The sequence below is a fragment of the Suncus etruscus genome, chromosome 1 (assembly GCF_024139225.1).
Source record: "Suncus etruscus isolate mSunEtr1 chromosome 1, mSunEtr1.pri.cur, whole genome shotgun sequence".
In the NCBI taxonomy this organism is placed as follows: domain Eukaryota; kingdom Metazoa; phylum Chordata; class Mammalia; order Eulipotyphla; family Soricidae; genus Suncus; species Suncus etruscus.
Window position 1 is genome coordinate 88,899,843 of NC_064848.1, and position 22,086 is coordinate 88,921,928.

General features: G+C 36.4%; 1 protein-coding gene across 1 annotated transcript in view; it reads left to right on the forward strand.

Moving 5' to 3' along the window:
• DYNC1I1 (dynein cytoplasmic 1 intermediate chain 1) overlaps positions 1-22,086 on the forward strand; it is a 377,776-nt gene that overhangs the window by 20,622 nt on the left and 335,068 nt on the right. The window contains 1 exon segment of the mRNA XM_049785233.1: positions 15,758-15,874. Coding sequence (XP_049641190.1) covers positions 15,767-15,874 — 108 coding nt within the window. The 5' untranslated portion in view covers positions 15,758-15,766.

Sequence of the window (22,086 nt, forward strand, 5' to 3'; positions counted from 1 at the left end):
TTCTATACATGGATGTACATGGAATCTATTATGCTGAGTGAAATAAGTCAGAGAGAGAGATAAAGACATGGAATGGTCTCATCTATGGGTTTTAAGAAAAATGAGAGACATTTCTCAACAATTTTCAGAGACAAAAGGAGGAGGGTTAGATGTTACAGCCCACCTCATGAACCTCACCACAAAGAGTCATGAGTTTAGTTAGAGAAATAACTGCATTGCGAACTATCCTAACAATTACAATATATGAGGGAAATGGAAAGCCTGTCTAGAGTGTAGGTGGGGGCGGGGAGGGGAGGAGGGATATTTGGAACATTGGTGGTGGGAATGTTACACTGGTGATTGGGGGGAGGGTCATCTTATATGACTGAAACCTAACCACAATCATGTTTGTAACCAAGGTGTTTAAATAAATATTAAAAAAAAAAGAAATATAGTGGTGGGATAAAGAATGCCCAGAGATAATAGAACAATGTGAGAACTGATATTCAGTAGGAAACATACTATTGGAAGAGGCTGAGGGAATAGGACATGGCGGGGGCAACATCTATGGTGGAGGGAAGTTTCCAACTGGGAAAGGAGGTGGTTCTGAATGGTGGAAAAGGTTATGTAAGAAACTTATTAGCAATGGTGCTCTAAATCACAGTGCAGAAACTTATTTAAAAAAAATAAAGCCTCTCATTGAAGCAGACTGATGGATGAGAGGCAAATGTGGGTGGGAAACATTGGTGGAGGGAAGTGGACACTGGTGAATGATTGATGTTGAAACATTTTATGCCTGGAACCCAATCATGAATAACTTTGTAACTTCATGGTGATTAAATTTTAAAAAGTCTAATGGTGGGGGCCAAAGTGATAACAGAGAAGGTGCGACGTTTGCCTACCTTGTAACAGACCAGGATTTGATCCGCGAATCCTAAATGGTCCCCTGAGCCTGCCAAAAGTAATTTATGAATGCAGTCAGGAGTGATCCCTGAGCATCATCGGGTGTGGCCCAAAACACAAACAGAAGTCTAATGGAATGATAAGTGTGGCCATTTTCTGTTCTTTCTAATAGTTCTAATATATTTATCACAAACAGTGCTATATATGACTACTAAGAACCCAAGTTAGTAGCTCACCAGTGAATTGCAACCCATGTATGAAAAGACTGTGTGTGTGTTTGCATGTCAGGAATAACTTAACTGCTCTTTTATTTGTTTGAATTTTTCTAAGGTTTATTGTTCCTTATAGAGGAATTCAGAATCCTTGAAAGCTGGTGTTAGAGATCTCTCTCTGGCGCTGGAGTGAATGACTCATTAAGTTGTTAATGGAACTTTCCTGATTTTCACGTTGAAATTCTCTCTCTCTCTCTCTCTCTCTCTCTCTCTCTCTCTCTCTCTCTCTCTCTCTCTCTCCCTCCCTCCCTCTTTTTTAGAATCTGAGTGTATTGGATTATAACAGTAAGCTAAGTAATTTGCATAGGTGAAGAAATGAAGGCAAGGGGATATTGGCTTGTCTGAAGACATAATTTTCATTATACTTTTCCTTTGCCATTCTGCTATGCGGTATTTACTGAAGGGCAGTGAAATGGAAGCAGTGGAGCTACATTGTGAAATATATTACACAAAAGAATTTAAACCTTTTAGACAATAGGCATGTTTTGTTGTTGGGATTATTTTTTAATTTCTCCCCATTCCCTGAAAGATTTCTTAAATTAATAGCCCCAAGTCTGATCCTCATCCTTTCAACTAACACTTCCAGAAGTGACCCAAATGGCTTCTGGTGCCACTCGATAGCAGCACTGCATCACCAAGCAGTGAATCATCAGAACACTGCCTTAATAAATATTACTGGGGTTGTCCCTGGGCTCTTGAATACTGCAGATGTGACCCCAAAATTAAAAAAAGCATAATTAGATTTTATTTTGTACAAGATAGCATGATACATTATGTACTCTCACCTAAAAATTTTGAGTAGCATTTTTTTTTCAAGTTATGTATATTTGGGTCAGGGGGCATATCTTGGAGGTACTTGGGGGAAACAAGGTGTTCAGGGCTACCACAGGCAAAGTATGAACTCCATTGCCTTGAGCCATCTCTTCATACTCTACATTTTTTAGTTCTAAGTCTCTATGAATTATAAAGTGATTCATAATAGTATTTCAGGCATATAATGTTCCACCGCCAGTACTTTTTATCAGAGTCCACTTCCCTCCACCAGTGTATCTGGCTTACATCCCATCTCTTTCTCATCTCTGTAGCAGGTGCTTTAAAAACATTGAAATTCTTGCAGCCATAGAATCCCCTCATTTGTGTACAAACTGAGATAGTGGGTCAATCATCCTGTGGGAACTGATCCCTGACTGTTTCCATCCTCATCTTCTACCACTCTCTTTTGTACTCAGTGTTCCATTCTTATCCAATTACTTGTCCCACAGACTGGCATTTCTCTTTCTGATCTCCCTGCTTTTGTCCAAGCTTCCCTGGCATGCATACTCACCCTCTGCTGTCCTCAGCTCTTCCTCAGGGATGGGTTATCAAGTCACCAACTCTCAGGAGCCTTTCACTGTCTTCTTTGAGCATAGTAGTATCACACATTTCATCGCTTTACAGGATCTTTAGTGCCTTTCTCTTTAACTTTCTCTGCTACTTGTAGGACAAACTTGCATTAAAAAATGATGACATTAAAAGAGTTACTATGTCAAAGAAAGAGCACAGGGAAATGGATTAAACCAATATAGAAGATAAGCACAATAAAGAAGGGGAAAAGATGGTGAAGAAAAATGGAAATCTCTGTGCATTGGCGGTATCTAAGAATGTATACTCTGAAGACTACTTTTAAATCTTGACTTTTCACATATTACAGCTATTTTCTTTGGGTTATTATTATCTTAATAAGCATAGGTGTAATAATGATCATAGATCTTCATTTGCTCATTGCAACATCAACAAGAATTGGTCCTCATTAAAGTAAGTAGGCTTAGCAAATTTATATATATTTATAGTTAATTTGGAACGGTATTAAACTAAGTGACTTTAAGATGTAAAGATGCCTCAGTAACATTTTTTTTGGTTTTTGGGTCATACCTTGTGCCGCTCAGGGGTTACTCCTGGCTCCCTGGAAGGCTCAGAGGACCTGATGCTGGGAATTCATCAGGGGTCTGTCCTGTGTTTGCTGCATACAAGGCTAATGCCTTACCGCTGTGCTATTGCCCCTGTCACAGTAACATTTTTAGAAGAGCAAAAATTGGATTTTATGAACATTCTCTCTGTTTGTATATTTGAGAAAATCTATTTTTATTTTATTATTTTATGTTTGGGTTTTGTTTTTGGTTTGGGGGCCATATTCAGAAGTATTCAAGGGATGGATACTCCTGGATTTGCACTCAGAAATTATTTCTGGAAGACTCAGGGGAGCCTATGGGATGCTGAGTTTCAAAACTGGGTTGGTCACTTGCAAAGCAAATGCCTACCTACTGTTCTATCACCCCAGCCTCTATTTTTATTTTTATGCACGCTATTTTTTTCTGTTCTTTAATTTTTCCTTCCAAGTAATAGTTTAAGTTTGTTACATTTATAAGTAGTAAAAACCTCTGAGGCTTAAATTAACTTACATTCCCAATTAGGACAGAGTGCTTTTGGCTAGTCTACTAGCTAGGGCTATCTTGATTTAATTTCTCTGCATAGGAAATCTGGTCTCTTTATGTAGACAACAGACAGTGAACTAAGACAGGGAAAGCTATCATGTCTGAAGATTTTCTTGTTATTAGTTATTAAAAAAAACTATTCTGATTATACCTGGTAGTAGTTTATTTTTAGACATGTTCATTTGTCATCTTAGCATCCCAGGAAAAAAAAAAAACAGTTTAAAGTGCAATGGATGATTCTGTTCTAAAACACTGATATTTTTGCATTGCTTTTAAAGAGAAAGTCTAACACACCATGAGGTTTTATCTTCAAATTTGAATCTGTTGGTAAAAGGCTTTTTGAGATAAACAACAGAGATAAATGGTCAATTGAATGCATTTTTCTAAAATAAATTTTGTATCTTTTACTGTGGAGAATGATTTTGGGCAACATCCAGGAGGACTTGTGTTTATTCCTAGCTCTGTACTCAGTGATTATTCCCGGGAGTGCTCAGGGACATATGTGATCCTAGAGCTGAACCAGATTTGGCACATACAAGGCGAATATATTACAACTCTTTAATCTCTTTGATCCAAAATTTTTTTGGAATTTGGAACCTTTGGGTTCATTTTGATTTGATCTGGTGTGAAACAGTCTGTTTTTGGCACTCATCAGCTTGATAAATAGCCTACCATCAAGAAATAAATATCACAATGCAAATACACAGGAACTACCTATAATTCTTAAAATTTAAGTAGTTCAATCATCTAGCTCAAATTTAAAATCTAGGAGGTGTTGACCCAGACATACTATGTGCCCCAAATAAGACACTGTACAAGTTTGAAGAGAACCTTATCTCATAGTCTGTGTAGAAGTTGTCCCTTCTCTTGTACTTCTAGAGAGTGCCCATTTAGATAGTCATTTCTGTTTGCTTTGAAGTGCTTTAGAATGACAGCTAAGGTGCATAATTTCATATTATAAATGTCAAGGGTTACTTTTTCTAGCTTTTTCTCCTGACTCTGACCTAAGCAAGAGATATTTATTTTCCATCATTTTTATGATTAATTATTCACAAAGCCTTTGATCCTGACTGCTCTTCTTTGGCTATTTAGTTTTCCTTGGTATTCTCCATCAAGTTCTCATCTCATTTCTTCTGATTCTGTTTCCTTTATTTAAAATGAATTTTTAATTAATTTTTAATTTAATCATCTGGAGATACAGTTACAAAATTGTTCATAATTGAGTTTCATTCATACATGTCCAATACACCTATCCTTTTCCCAGTGCACATTTCCCTCCAACCAGTCTTTAGTTTCCCTTCTACCCTCTTACCACCCACCCCAGACATTCTCTCTATCTCTTTTTCTCTCTCTCTGATTCTATTTTCTAACTCCTTTTTTTGCCCTAATTTTCTTAGTAAGACAGTTCAAAATTACTACCCTATAGTTGTCCATGCTAGTCCATCTTCAGTTGAATACTCTTTCAAGAATGCCTCTTGAATGTCTCATTTCCTGAGGACCCTTGATAGTATCTGAGTGTTTCCTGAGGGGAGATTCTGTAGAATACAATGATTGATTCTAAATCGAGGAACAATCATTTCCAAATAGATGCATATTGAAGCTCAAAATTGGTGGAAGGCACTGCAGGGATCAAAAAGAATTCAATAATTCCCAGAATTTTGGGGCAAAGATTCATGATGACTTTGTAGTCCTTTACATTTGAAGAGCTCTCATTTTTACTATTTTATCTAGATGAGAAGTCAGATACCCACAGATTGATTTTTCTCTCTAGTATAATGGGCCTCTGTACTTGAGGTTTGTGTACTTGATCTCTGTACTTGAGAGTCTCTCCTATCTAATATGCTGCAACTGCAAATGATGGAGTTACAGCCTAAGCAGTGCAGTTTGGGTAACTCAGAATCATAAAGCAGGGGAAGTAAGTAGGACTAGAGAGAATTCACAGACACAACAGTCTTAAATATAGTTTGCAAATCCAACAAGAATTATTCTAAAGACTTAATTTAGAAATACTGCCTGATTTTCTAGTCAAGAACTTACCCACTGAATAAAATTGAGAGCAATGTAACCAAATCAATATAGATCTTTAATGTGTCTGTATATGGATATGTGTACATAAATATATATATATATACATACACATAAGAGATATAGTTTTTCTCCAAAATATTAGTTCTCTGCTGACATAAGTATGCCAATCATATTTCGATGAAATTCTTGTAGTGTTCAGGACTACCCAGTACTGACTTTGGAGACATAATTGGGATATTTAGAGGCAAAGCCTTTTCTCCAGATGTGAACTCTCTCATGCAATTTATGCTTTTTTGGGGGGGGGGCACACCCAGTGATGCTCAGGGATTACTCCTGCTATGCACTCAGAAATTGCTCCTGGCTGAGGGGACGAATGGGATTCTGGGAATTGAACCACAGTCCGTCCTTAGGCTAACACGGGCAAGACAGACACCTTACTGCTCACTCCACCGCTCTGGCCACAATGTTTTTGACAACTAGGTTGAGATAGAGAGACCACAAGATTAGACTGATCAGAATATACCATAAAGTAATTTGTTTCTGAATAATTTTATTTTATTTATAAATTTTTGGGGGGTTGGGCCATACCCAGTTGCACTCAGGGATTATTCCTGGCTTTACACTCAGAAATCACTCCAGGAAGGCTTGGGAAGCATATAGGATGTCTGGTATTGAACCCAAGCTGGCCGCTTGCAAGGCAAATACCTTACCCACTGTGCTATCACAATTTATAAAAAAAATTTTAGTCATCATGAAATTACAAAATTATTCAACACCCATACCTTCGCCAGGGTTCACTCCACCAGTTTCCCTCCTAATTTCCCTCCCATGCACCAGTCTATTTATAAAAGGGTCACTTTTCATATTATATATATGTGTATATATACATATATACACACATATTACACATAGTATATAGCATATATAAATGTATATATAAACATATAGTACTTTGCTGATAGGCTTTCATAATGCTTTACTACATTTCAGCACCATATACTAAGGAATTGAATGCTTTCCTACACCATAGTCCTAGTTCCCTCAGGTAGCATATATCTTACTAAATGCTAGTTCTCATGTTTGATTTCATTGACTTTGGGATTACCCTATTCAATTATTGTTTTTTTCTTTATTTAAACATCTTGATTACAAATATGATTGTGATTAGGTTTCAGTCATGTAAAGAACACCCCCCTTCACCAGTGCAACATTCCCACCACCAATGTCCCAAATCTCCCTCCATTCCACCCACCTCTACCTGTACTCTAGACAGGCTTTCCAGTTTCCTCATTCATTCACATGATTATGGTAGTTCTCAGTGTAGTTATTTCTATAACTATACTCACCACTTTTTGTGGTGAGCTTCACGAAGTGAGCTGGAAGTTCCAGCCCTCCTCTCATTGTCTCTAAGTATTGTTGCAAAAATGACTTTTATTTTTCTTAAAACCCATAAATGAGTGAGACTATTCTGCGTCTCTCTCTCTCTCTCCTTCTGACTTATTTCACTCAGCATGATAAATTCCATGTACATCTATGTATAAGAAAAGTTCATGACTTCATCTCTCCTGGCAGCTGCATAATATTTCATTGTGTATATGTACCACAGTTTCTTTAGCCATTCGTATGTTGAAGGGTATCTTGGTTGTTTCCAAAGTCTTGTTATGGTAAATAGTGCTGCAATAAATATAGGTGTGAAGAAAGGGTTTTTGTATTGTATTCTTGTGTTCCTAGGGTATATACCTAGGAGTGGAATAGCTGGGTCGAATGGGAGCTCAATTTCCAGTTTTTGGAGGAATCTTCATATCGCTTTCCATAGAGGTTGGACTAGACGGCATTCCCACCAGCAGTGGATAAGAGTTCCTTTCTCTCCACATCCCCATCAGCACTGATTGTTCTCATTCTTTGTGATGTGTGCCAATCTCTGTGGTGTGAGATGGTATCTCATCATTGTTTTGATTTGCATCTCTAGATGATCAGTGATGAGGAGCATTTTTTCATGTGCCTTTTGGCCATTTGATTTTCTTTTTTATCAGTGTCTGATCATTTCTTCTCCCCATAATTTGATGGGATTAGATGTTTTTTCTTGTAAAGTTCTGTCAGTGCCCTGTATATTTTGGATATTAGCCCCTTATCTGATGGGTATTGGGTGAATAGTTTCTCCCACACGGTGGGTGGCTCTTGTATCCTGGGCACTATTTCTTTTGAGTTGCAGAAGCTTCTCAGCTTAATGTATTCCCATCTGTTTATCTTTGCTTCCACTTGTTTGAGAAGTGCAGTTTCCTCCTTGAAGATGCCTTTAGTCTCAATGTCATGGATTGTTTTACCTACGTGTTGTTCTATATACTTTATGGTATCAGGTCTTGTATCTCTTTATATCCCACATATGAGAGATCATTATGTGTCATTCTCTCCCCCTTAACTAATTTTGTTTATCATGATACTTTTTATATCTCTCCATATAGCAGCAAATTGCATGACTTCATATTTTCTTATGGTCAAATAATATTCTCTTGTGTTTTGAAGAATTAAATTTTGATTAAAATTATTAAATTTTTGGATAAGCACTGAGAAAAGAAGCATTATTTAACAAAATCGTTCAAAAATTAATTGTAAATACATGATGTTAGTTGCAAGGGCTGGGGGACCTGGCTGCTTGGGGGGGTGAGGTGCCCACCCAAGGTCACCAAAATGTAGCCTTTAGGGACCAGGGACCGCCGCCACTTGAGCAGCCCAGGACAGAGAGGAGAGAAAAAATATCTTTTTATTACAGTCTGCAGTCTGAATCCTGCCTCTGCCTGGGGTTTTGAGAGAGAGAGAAAAAGAGAGACAGAGAGAGAAGAGAAGAGAGAAGAGAGAAGAGAGAGAGAGAGAATAAGCAGCATCTCATGTTTTTTTTTTACAGCATCTCTCTGTATCTCTGATTTCCTGCAGGCTGGCAGGTTCTTCTTTAGACTCTACCCTGAGAATCCCCCAATAACTGCTGAACTCTTTTTTTATACTTCTGGAGCAGTTGTCAGTTGTAGGGGGGCATGTCCCAGTACAACTGCCATTACAGGGGTCCCAGTCCAACTGCCACTACAGTGGTGGTACATTGATTAATAGCTTGAAATACACCAACAGTTTCCAACTTTTTATCTTAGTAATTAAAATATATTATAGAGATTAAATAGTATTGCTCAGTAAGTCAGTTATCCACTATATTATTCATAAGTTATCCTCTATATTGTTAATGTATCTAGAGAGTCATCCTCAGTAGTCAGTGGAGTTTAGTTAGGTGATGGTCTTCTGCAAATCTTTAGCAAGAGTGATTGTCAGCTGCATTTCTGCTTCTAATATCGTGAGTGTTATTTTGAAATCCCAAAGCCAAGAGACAAGGTGTAGGGAACAAATAGAATAATGTTTAGGGAACATAAATAGTAACTTTTAAGTTTCTAAGGGAATTCAAAAATTTCTATATGAGGACACATTTTATTCACAATTAAAATGATATATCACAACAGATTTTTTTATGAAGAAGTAAAAGAATTCAGTTGAGGCTTGCTCTTTACATTTGGTTTTTCCTTGAATATTTCTCATACTTGCCTGTTTTTATACCTCTTTGCTTGCTTTTCCACTTGGAAAAGCCTGTGTTCACTCTTGAACACATATTCCTCTTTTTTTTTTTCCTCTCACAGATAAGTAATTTTCTTCAAAAATTATTTTGCTTCACTAGAAACAAAGTGAAAAGTTAATTTTTATTAAACCGGGTATTTTATTAATAATATGTATTAAATTAATTTTAGGGGCCGGTGTATGGTGCAAGTGGTAGGGTATTTGCCTTGCATAAGGCTAACTAACCTAGGATGGACCGAAGTTTGATCTCCCAGCATCCCATATGGTCTCCTAAGCCCAGAACAATTTCTTGGGGCATATCCAGGAGTAACCCCTGAGGTCACCAGGTGTGGCCCGAAAACCAAAAAATAAAATTATTTTGGGGTGCCAGAGCAGTAGCACAGCGGGAGGGCATTTACCTTGCACACAGCTGACCCAGGACAGACCTAGGTTCTATCCCAGTGTCCCATATGGTCCCCCAAGCCAGGAGCAATTTCTCAGTGCATAACTAGGAATAACCCCTGATGATCACTGGTATGGCCCATAAACCAAAAAAAAAAAATTATTTTGGGAATTGGAGGCTATACCTGTTATACTCAGGTTACTACAGTTGTTTTTTTTTTTTTCAGAGATTAATCTTGATAATACTTGGGGATTATATGTAGTGCTAAGGATCAAATCAGGGTTAGCCACATGTGGGAAAATCTTGTCTATGTCTTTGACTCTGGAGATATATAAAAATTAAAATTAATTAGACCTCTTTTGCTATATTTTTCTTAGAAAGTATGACATTTTTATTAATATTTTGTTAACAAGTGACAAATTGTTTAATTTATAACTTTAAATTTATTAGGTACTCATTAAAGTGCTATCAATTTTTGATATAGTCAATTTTAATAAGTACCACTCACATAAGCAAAAACTCTTAAAAATGTACATTCAGAAAAGCCAAAGAGCTAGCTTGATGGGTTAGAGTGAATGTTTTGCATTTAGAGGGCTTTGTTCAATCTTTGGAACACCATGGTCCCTTAAGAGTGGGAGTGATCTCCCCCACACCCCACCACATAGAGAGAAGGATCTGAGTGCTGCTAGGTGTGGTGTCCCACAGTAAAAATAAGGAATAAAATATATGTGTTCATTATTATGAGCATGGCTTTAAACATTTAGTAATAATATTCCCACATCTTTCCCATTGTGCTCCCTCCTAAGATGTTTGTAATCCTTTTTTTATTGATGGTGATAAGTTGTAAGATTGTCTGTGGTGTTTCATCTATTGACCTCCATCTAAGTGGAAGTAGGACTGACAGACAAAAAGAAGTTTTTAAAGATCAAATTTTATATATTTTCCTCGTGGCAAATGATAAGTTTAATAGTTGATAGTGAAGAGTTGACAAGAATAACTGTTTTCAGGCAGAAAAAGAGAACATGCTTTCTGGTATTTTTGTTTCATGAGTCTCACAACAGCTGGGTAATGTTTAAAGTCTCCCAAGACTCCAACTTCAAGCTTAAAGTTACATTTGCATATGCCTGCATTAGAAATGGAATCTCAGACAGCTGCCAATTGAGACAAGCCAAAGGAAATAAGAGATATATATTGTTCAAAAATTAAGCCTCTGTAGGTTCCGTTAGTCGACAGCTGTGTAAATAGAACTAACCCTTCAATTCTTTGCTAGACTTTTGGTTCTAGGCAAGACTAAACCATAAGAGGGCAATGTGGACAGAAATAAATGAAGCCAACATTTTACATTGCCTGCAAGAAAAACTGAACATTTTCATACTTTTATGGAAACAAGGACTTAACAAATAAAAAGGGACACTGGAGCAATAGTAAAGCAGTTAGAGCATTTGCATTTCATGAGGTCTACCTGGGTTTGATCACTGACATCCCATATGGTCTCTTGAGCACAGCCAGGAGTGATTACTGAGTGCAGAGCCAGGAGTAACTCCTGAGAGCTTCTGGGTGTGGCCCCCAAATGAAAATAATAAAATAAAAAAGGGGGTGCCAAATTAAAAGTGAATTAGTTCTCAAGATATTTGTTTCTTCCTTTCTCCAAGTCCATATTTTCTCTTGGTTGTTTTTTATCTTTTTTTTTTTTACTTCTTTCCTTTACACTTATTTCAGTAGTAACCTGAGTATAACAGGTATAGCCTCCAACTCCCAAAAAGTATATATATTTTGGTTTATGGGCCATACCAGTGATCCTCAGGGGTTATTCCTGGTTATGCACTGAGAAATAAGATATTTCTATGATGGGACAGCAGGAAGGTCTCTTCTGTAACTGTTTCATTGGAAGAGAAACTATTCCTCTTTGCATTTTTCTATTTTTCAATTGCAAATGGGTTATTGAGGGCAAGGGTATAGCTACCTGGAAGAGGTAGAACTCCTCAGTGTATAATTCTCATATTCAACAAATAAATTAAAAGTAATTATTCTTATTTAATTATATAATTACATGAAAACATTTTTTGAGATATGTCTCTGACCATTTACTTTCTATTATATAATCCATTGAATTTAAGAAGCTCCTTTTATTCTATCTGAAATGCTTTTAAATCTCTAGGAACACAGATGGGTGTTTCTTGCTCTGACTATATTGCTATTAAGTCTTGTAGAAACTCACATACAAGTTTATGTATACATTGAAACAGACAATAACGGGGCCAGATAGATGGGTAGGACATTTGCCTTGTATGTGGCTGACCTGAGTTCGATCCCTGGCATCCCATATGATCACTCGAGCATGCCAGGAGTAATTTCTTAGCACAGAGCCAGGAGTAATCCCAGATTGCCACCAAGTATGGCTCAAAATTAAAACAAAACCAGATAGTAACATACATTTATGTATCTATACATAAATATATGTATGTATATACATTTATAAGTATATACACACATACACACATTATTTATGCATCAATGTAACAATGTGTAAAATATTTGCCATGATTTTGGGGTGATGATTTTATTGATTTGGGGTAGAATTACTGAAGGGAAAAACATTAATAGTAATAATAATATAAAAAGACAAAGAAGAAAAGAAAAGTGGAAATAGATTTTAAAAAGAAGAAAAATAACCGATTTTAATTAGTTGTCAGCTGCAATTATAAAATAATTACTAATCAATCCACTTCCTTGGGCCACAAGAATGGTAGTTAATTGGGATCAGACATAGGCTAAAGCAGAAAGAAAACAGTTGTTTGAGAGAATGAGTGAAGATGATTTTTTGTAAAGCTGGTAAATAAAGAGTAAATGAGGAAACAGCAGTGAGAAAATATCATTTAAATAAACCTATGGTGGTCGGAGAGATAGTACAGCAGGTAGGTAAGACCCTTACCCAGCACATGGCTGACCTGAGTTTCTTTTACAGAATCGCATATAATCCTCTGAGCCTGGCCAGTAGTGATCCTTGAACTCAGAACCAGTAGTAAGCCCTGAGCTCTGTCCCCAAACACAAACCCAACAGTTATGGGGGTTTGGGGATGGTGTATGTATCCTAGAGTAAATAGAGTAGCTAACTCCAATTTTGGATTACTTATTGTTAAGTAGATCTAATTTTAAGGACAAGGAAATGAAGGAAAGAAGTGAGATGAGATTGTACTTGGTGATAGTAGACATGAAGAACTTAAAGGGAAGCAAGAGCTTCCCTTTGTGGTGAGGGAAAGTAGGAACATGGAGATAAAAGTGGGTTATAAGGGAATGTGAGAAAGGGAAACGTTCAGAAAATGAAAGAGTTCTGAAGAGAGTAGACTGGCAGTTATAAAAATACACGCACTGATGCTGGGATGGATAGAGCTGATGAGGACTGAGAGGAGGGTTGGAACTTAAGCATGATTATAGTTAAGTTATATTTGCTAATAAAAAAATACAGAGTTAAAAAATATCTGGGTCTGGACTTAACCACAAATGTGGTTTAATTTATCTTTTGAACTCCTTGTCAATTGTGAATTATAGACTAACTTTTATGTGTGTGCAGAGAGTGAGCAGTAGTTAGCTGCAGGTGGCTCTCATAATATTTTCTTAAACTGAGCATCAGAGTTGCCTTTGCAGTGACCTCCATTAGCCACAGGAAGCCCCGATACTCATATTCCCCCATGCTTTGCTTCTCATTTGTTTTGTTTGCTGTGCAGATTTAGTTAACCTGACTGGCAGGCACCCCAGGAAAGTCTGTGAAGTTCAGCGCTGATGCTGCATTTAATGCCACCATATAACTCATTTCACTAGTGTGAAGGCCCATTCTTTTTCTATAATGTGTACTGTTCAAATCCTTTATGAGACACTATCTTGAGAATTTTCTATTATTCTAGGGATAGAAGCAAAATATCCATTTTGGAATAGATTTGAAAACCAGCAAGTTGGAAGGTACTATATATTGACAATGTAGTCTTTCATCTTGCTAAGGCTCCTTTAATCTGCATTGTAAAAATATATACATATATATACACATATTTTTTTTGTTTTTCGGGCCACAACCTGTGACGCTCAATGGTTACTCCTGGTTATGCACTCAGAAATTGCTTCTGGCTATAGGATGCTGTGGGGGTGGGTGGGGGGATTGAACCTCAGTTTGTCCTAGGTTAGCACATACAAAGCAAACGCCCTATCCCTTGTGCCACCCCTCTAGCCCCCAACTTAACTTTAGTACATGTCCCCTCTTATTGTCATGATCAATTATGATAATAAGTGGGAAGTTTCTGGAACTAAGTCATCAATAGACCAACACTCTGAGCCACAGACATGCACACAAACTCGAGTTATGTACTTCTTGGGAGAGGATCTGGTTTTCTCATTATGTACCATAATTCTCTATAAAGTTCCTGGCACAGATGAAGTATTAAAAATATTTGGTTTTGAAGTATTTAGATAGTAAAAAATTCTAAATATTAAAATTTAAAATGGTTTAATCATGAGTGCCAGAGATTTATTATTGTATCTTTTACTGCCCTTATTTCATATGTATTCTACAATACACCTTGAGTAGGAAAGTATGTAATAGGAAACCCTTACTCCTGTGTATATTTGTTTTAAAGTATGCCTTCTAGACTCCAAATTCTAGATCTTGTAAAGGCAATGGCAAGATTTGGGGGGATTATTTCTTCTTTGTCATTTTTAGTTCTATTTATGTCCTTCATCATTTTCATTTAAGGATACCTTACAAAGTCTTTATAGTTTTATACTACTAATAAGCAAATGAATATTCCTAAGATACATGATAGTTCTTTTTATCCTTTATTTGAGGAATTTAGGTCAGAGGAGGGCCTTCATTTCTCATTGTCATTTTTTTGTGTGTGTGTCATACCTGGCACTGTTCAGGGGTTACTCCTGGTTCAATGCTCAGAAATTGTTCCTGGCAGGCTTGGGGAACCATATGGGACGCCTGGATTCGAACCACTGTCCTTCTGCATGCAAGGCAAATGCCCTACCTCCATGATATCTCTCCAGCTCTCTCATTGTCGTTTTGTTGGAATTTAGTAGGCTGTATAAAAGAGACTTAGTTATTAGCCATGAGTCTTTTTCAAGCTAATTTTATTTGAAAATATTTCTGGCAGCATTGCCACCAGCATCACCATTAAACTAAATCTCATTCAGATAAATTTCCCAAGAAGTTTACCATGATATTAACTCCCATTTAATGTGTTCACAAGCATTTTTTTTTGCTTTGAAAGGGAAAGTGCCAGGGTAAGCAATATTGCATTCAGTATGCAATTAGAAGTTGTACAGAAACAGGGTTGTGCTGGAGGTGAAATTAATCATAACAGTTCAGGAAGAATTTTAAAGAACTAAAAATATTAACACATTGAGTCTTCAATGGCTGTCTTCTCTGATGCATAAGTGGTGGGGACAATGAAAGCTCCCTGTTTCTAAGCTCAGATAAGGAATGTTCATTAATTCTGTAGATCAGGGTATATCTCTAAAAGTTTATGACAACCTGCTTATCCTCAGTATTGAGATGAAAAGGTTCACTATCATCTAGGTGGGAGTCATACTATGGTTCTTTTTTGATGCCCTTATATATTGTCATTTGTCAGGATACTTGTATGGAAAATGTGTTGCTTATTCTAAGAAAAATTATCATTCTGAAAGCCAGGATAACTATAATGTCAAACTTCTTTAGTTTGCACATATATAAAAGGATGTTTTTTATATAGGATAAAACCAAATAGAAAAACTTTTTAATTCTTCCAAATAGACTAAATAGCATGACACTTCATTGACCACCCCCTCAATCACACATTAAACTGAATTTTATTATTTTGGTTTTTGGGCCACACCCAGTAACACTTAGGGGTTACTTCTGGCTATGCACTCAGAAATTGCTTCTGGCTTTGGGGACCATATGGGATGTTGGGGATCGAACCTAGATTCATCCTGGGTCAGCTGGTTGCAAGGCAAATGCCCCACCACTGTGCTATCACTCCAGCCCCTAAACTGGATTTTGTTTTGAATAATTTTGTCAATTACAATAGAGAAATTTTGTTTTTATATATTGACTGACTTTTTTCTTTTTCTCTTAGGAAACCAACATGTCTGACAAAAGTGATTTAAAGGCTGAACTAGAGCGTAAAAAACAACGCTTAGCACAGATAAGAGAAGAAAAGAAGAGAAAAGAAGAAGAGAGGAAAAAGAAAGAGGTAAGTACTTGCTTGGCATGATGGTTGTTGTGAAGAAAAAAGGAAGATCACTTGATTTTGAGGGACTGGCCAATATATAAAGAGGATGCTGTGAAAGAATTCTATCTTGATACTTGCATGGCTACATACAATCTTTGATAATCTAAGATTATTGCATATTACATGTGCTGGTTATAAACACCACAAGGTAGAGAGTATTTGTTCCAGAGATACCAATCCCCTTGTCTAACCTAGACTTTATTAGTATCCTAAAATGGTCTGAAGTATATCAGTTGATATATCAATTGTTAGAAATTCCTTAATCTTTCTTAGCTTTTTCTACTATAGTAAAAAGCAATATATTGATCTGGGATTGTGAAGAATAAAAGAATAAATTATGCAAGGCACTTAATAATAATAATAATACCTTAATAACATTTTAGAAAACAGAAATGGATGTGAATATTTGCATGGTTCCTTCTAGAGTTCATACTTAGAGACTAAAAAGACTCCTAGGTCTGGTAAAAAAAAAAAAAGCTGCATTTTTTCCATTGGCTGGTGTTTGGAAAGATTCTTGAGGGCCGGGGTCTACTTGAGAATAGGGCACTTGCCTTATGCACAGCTGACCCGGATTTGATCCCTAGCACTACATGTGATCCCCTGAACCAACCAGGAGTAATCCCTGAACACAGAGCAAAGAGTTATTCCCCCAAAATGCCAGTTGTGGCCCCAAAACAAAATAAGCATCTACTTGATAGACAAACATTTATGATATGTTGAAATTAGAAGAGATTTAATATAATTTTTATTGAGACTTTTCTTTATACTAACAAAATAGTAAAAAAAAAGAGGTGAAATTTAACTTCTTCCTTACATGCTCTTTATGCCTAATTCAGCACCCTACCATATACCAATACAAGTGATTTATTTTTAATTCTTAAATTGTTGGAGAAGTATAGAAATAGCCCATTCTTTACATTATAAAATTAGAAGCTTAAAACAATTTTGAATCTTTTAAAGAAAGTAACTGTTATAATACTGTTATATAGAAACCAGAGATATTTCTCTATTCAAAATTTTTCTTCAAGAATAAAGAACCAATATTTTGATATCTTACAAAGGAAATGTGTGTTGTTAATTTTCTAAGGCTGGGAGAGAAAGGTGACAGAAATATACCAATTATTTTTCAACAAAGAGAAATGTAATTGATGGAATTTCACATTTCTTTGTACCATTGCCATTTGATTGATACCATAGTTTATGTACACCTTGAGATCTTAGAGATCTTTGCTTTAATACATGTAATCACTGAGTGAAGTTGAGGTGAGGATTGACAAGGAATGGCTAGTCATTCCCTGTAAAGCCAATAAAAGCATTAAGTTATTATGCTTTATTTCCTTCAAATGTCAACTCTTGCTGTGTTTTTAAAACACCTGTTATTCTTGGCTAATAACCAATCTCCTGATAAATTGACATTCTAATATTCAAGTTGAATATAGCAGAATTACCCCCAAAATGCGATGTGATATAAAAATTTGGTTCCAAATTATGCTATCAGTTTCCTCTTTGACATATTATTTATCTGAAAGTCATAGGCAAATGAAGTGGATTGAAATAGTCACTTTTGTTTTTACATCAAACAGGAGGGGATTTGGCTTTGGGGGGGGATTTGGCTTTTTAAACAACAGATAACATCCTCAGAGATAGAGGCCCATGCAGATGGAGGGAGAAGTGGTATACTCCTATGCTTAGGAACTCCCAGACCTCTAGATAGTTCTATAATTAAAGTTCCTTAATCTTCATTTTCTTATTTTCAAATTGACAGGGCTAGTTAAATCTGTGATAACCTGACTATCCTTCCATGACAATACAGATTCCTAATATCCATCTCAAAAGCTTCTGATGAAAGATCAAAATGGACCAGGCTAGAGGATCTATTGAAATACTTTGAGGTCTGTGCTGACTTTGTATCTTATTCCTCTGCAACTCAGTGCTTCTTAATTAGGTGTCTGAACTGTTTTTATACTGTGACAGCTTGTTTGTTGATGTGGTTATGCACAAAGCCTTTTATTTGACTGGGAATCCAGCTCTGTACATCCCAGAATGAGCAAATATCAGGCCTTGTGAATCTGTTATGCTCCTATAAAATAGAGAAAGAAGTGATGCACTACTCAGGGAGTTTTGTGAGAATATACAGTGGATAATGCAAAGACGTGAAAGGTGGAGGTGGAAGAACACTGGTATTCTGATCTTGAGATCAGTTGCCAGAGCAGGATATAAGGTCTTTGCAGACTGGATGCATAATTTATCAAAAAATCCTCAGTATCTGGGGCCAGAGTGGTGATGCAGTGGTAGGATATTTGCCCTGCACATGGCTAACCTAGGACCGCAGTTTGATCCTCCAGAGCGATTTCTGAGTACATAGCCAGGAGTAATCCCTGAGCATCATTGGGTGTGGCCCAAAAACCAAAAAAAAAAAAAAAAAAAAAACAAACCTCAGTATTAGAAGGACCTTAGTTTCCTATTATTATAGCATTTTGTTACAGGACAAAATCTAGAATTTAATCTATTGTGATTTTTCTTTTTCAAATGAGGAAGTTGCCAAGTAATAAAAATCTTAGGCATAGCCCCTAAACTTTAACTATTACTTCTAAAGGGATAAAGAGAAACATCTCTTTTAGCCAGCTGTCCAACTTAATAACTGAGATCATTCTTTCTTCAATCCCTTACTTAACTTATAATCATTGTCATGTCCCAGACAGACAAAACAACATTCTCTTTTTTCCCCTATTTCCTTCTCCCCCAAATCAACATTCCTTTCAAACTCAACTCTTGCTTTTTGGACTTTCTCTCTCTCTCTCTTGACAGGGAGTTTCTATATGTTCTTTTCCCTCTTCTTCACCGTTCACTTCTTTGTCACTGGATATTAAGTACATGTGTTTGTTAGACAGCTTATCGAACAATTAGCACAGAGTCTCTTGTCTTTCTTTCCTAATAGAATGCTGGCTTTTGAGGGCTGGGCCATATTACATTCACCATTGAACTAATATCTAGCACCGATTGTGAGATGAAGTAGTTCTTCAATAAAGGATTATAGAATAAATGAAGAATAGGTGAATGAACACGTAAATGAGTTAGACATCTCTCAGACACAGCTAGGTAAATGATAGCCTTTCCACACACCTGTGGTTCCTAACTGAGACTATGGGGATTCCTGATCCTGAATCAGTTAACTAGCCCCTGGCAACTTATTAGCTTAAAACTCTTAGAGGGAGGGGGAATAGGGAGAGAGCTAGAGAGTTAAAGTGGGGAAGAGAGAGAGACAGAGAGACAGAGTGTGACAGAGACAATGAGACAGAGAGAGATTTGCCATAGGGTAGCAGAAGGATGGGAGGTAGAGATAAGAAGCATACTAAGGACATTGGTAGTGCGAAATGTGCACTGGTAAAGAGATGGGTGTTGAACATTATATGACTAAAAATCAATCATGGACACCTTTGTAACTATCTCAGAGTGGTTGGTTAAAAAAATTACAAGTGCTGTATTTTTGTGTTCCTAGGGTATATTCCTAGGAGTGGTATAGCTGGATCATATGGGAGCTCGATTTCCAGTTTTTGAAGGAATCTCCATATCGCTTTCCATAAAGGTTGAACTAGACGGCATTCCCACCAGCAGTGGATAAGAGTTCCTTTCTCTCCACATCCCCGCCAACACTGTTTGTTCTCATTCTTTGTGATGTGTGCCATTCTCTGTGGTGTGAGGTGGTATCTCATCGTTGTTTTGATTTGCATCTCCCTGATGATTAGTGATGTGGAGCATTTTTTCATGTGTCTCTTGGCCATTTGTATTTCTTCTTTGTCAAAGTGTCTGTTCATTTCTTCTCCCCATTTTTTGATGGGATTAGATGTTTTTTTCTTGTAAAGTTCTGTCAGTGCCTTGTTGCAGCACTATTTACCATAGCAAGACTCTGGAAACAACCAAGATGCCCTTCAACAGATGAATGGCTAAAGAAACTGTGGTACATATACACAATGGAATATTATGCAGCTGTCAGGAGAGATGAAGTCATGAAATTTTCCTATACATGGATGTATACGGAATCTATTATGCTGAGTGAAATAAGTCAGAGAGAGAGAAAAACGCAGAATGGTCTCACTCATCTATGGGTTTTAAGAGAAATGAAAGACATTCTTGCAATAATAATTTCCAGACACAAAAGTGAAAAGAGCTGGATGTTCCAGCTCACCATAGGAAGCTCACCACAAAGAGTGATGAGTTTAGTTAGAGAAATAACTACATTTTGAATTTTCCTTATAATGAGAATGTATGAGGGAAATGGAGAGCCTGTTTAGAGTACAGGCGGGGGTTGGGTGGGTAGGAGGGAGACTTGGACATTGGTGATGGGAATGTTGCACTGGTGATGGGTGGTGTTCTTTACATGACTGAAACCCAAAAACAATCATGTATGTAATCAAGGTGTTTAAATAAAAAAATAAAAATTAAAAAAAAAAAGATAACTTACATTCTATCTTACTCAGCTCTGATTTAATGTATATAGTAATATATTAAACTTATTTCAGAATATGTATTAGAATATTATTTCTTCCTTATTCCCCTCATACTCTGTCCATTCCCACTCTCTAATAGTATCTATTGTTATTATTCTTATTTTCCCTTTCTTATGTCTGTTGATGTTTATCTGTTTTTATTTAAAATGTTATCTATATTAGCATTATACATTTTTATATTCTTTTGAAAAAAAAAAAAAAGAAAAAAAAAGAAATAACTACACAGAGAACTACCATAATCATGTGAATAAATGAGGGAACTGGAAAGCCTGTCTAGAGTACAGGTGGGATGGGGTGGCATGGAGGGAGATTTGGGACACTGGTTGTGGGAATGTTGCACTGGTGAAGGGGGGTGTTCTTTACATGACTGAAACCTAATCACATCATACTTGTAATCAAGATGTTTAAATAAAAAAAAGAAGAAAAATAATATAAAAAAAAAATTACAAGTGAATAAAACAAAGCTCTCTAGCCTTTTCTCTGGCCCTCTTTTTCTGTGTTGTGCTATAGAATTAGAAATACCATGAGTTTATAGATTTCAGTTTTATACAGCTTAGTTAAGATTATATTTAATATAGAGCAGATACATTTAAAATAGCAAGCAATTCAGTGCCAATTTGCATGGCTGTTTTCACCACTATTGAATACTAGTGTGAATTAGGACCACCCAGGATGACTTTCTCCACAAAATCCAGAGCACTATGTACATGTATAATATTACCACCCTCCATTCCATTTGAATGTTAGCTGCTTTCTTGGTTGTGGTATTATAGATGAAACCTGATTTTTTAAATAAATATAGTGACCACCATTTAAAACACAGACTTGCTTTCATCACAAATTGGCATTAATACATTGAGGTGTGTTTAATGGGGCCACCCAGAAGATTTGCCCTGTCCCTGACCTTCTGTTTAATTGCTATGAGGTGGGATGGCTAGTGGTTTCCTGATCTGTCCTCACTTATTTGTCTAATAAGCATGAAACTGTCTATGAAGTGATTGGTAATTCTCAACTGACAAAAATTTTTTTTCAATTATATTCTCTGGTTCTCAACTATGATTATTCTTTTAAAAATAAAAATTAGTTCTTCTGCAACACCAGGTGGTGCTCAGGGCTTATTCCTGGTTCCCTGCTCAGGGATCACTTCTTCCGAGGCTGAGGGAACTATATTGGGTACGAGGAATCATGTAGGTCTACTAAATACAAGGCACATGCCAACCCACCATACTATCTTTCTAGTCCCTAGAAATATTACTGTTTGGAGAAGACACATAGCATATTTAAAATGATTATACTGTTAAACAGTTTTTTATTGAATCACTGAAAATTAATGAAGTCTAGTGTTTGCATTAGAAAAATTAAAATTTAATAAATATGGTACTTACAGTCTTCCTGTCTGAGATAAATGAAGTTTCTTTTAGATACTAATTGTAATATATAGGAACTTTATTCTAAGAAGCCCTAGTTACTTAAATTTTTTTTTTATTTTTTATGATCAATTCTACATTTTTGATAACCTTCCTAGGCTTCTCTTACATCTACATGAGCATTTATTCATGCAAATATATACAAGTATTTTCCATAAAAATTAAAAAGATATGAATGTGGAGAGTGAGTGATTGCAAAATTTTTATTATGGGAGTTGAATTTTGAAAGTAGAGATTA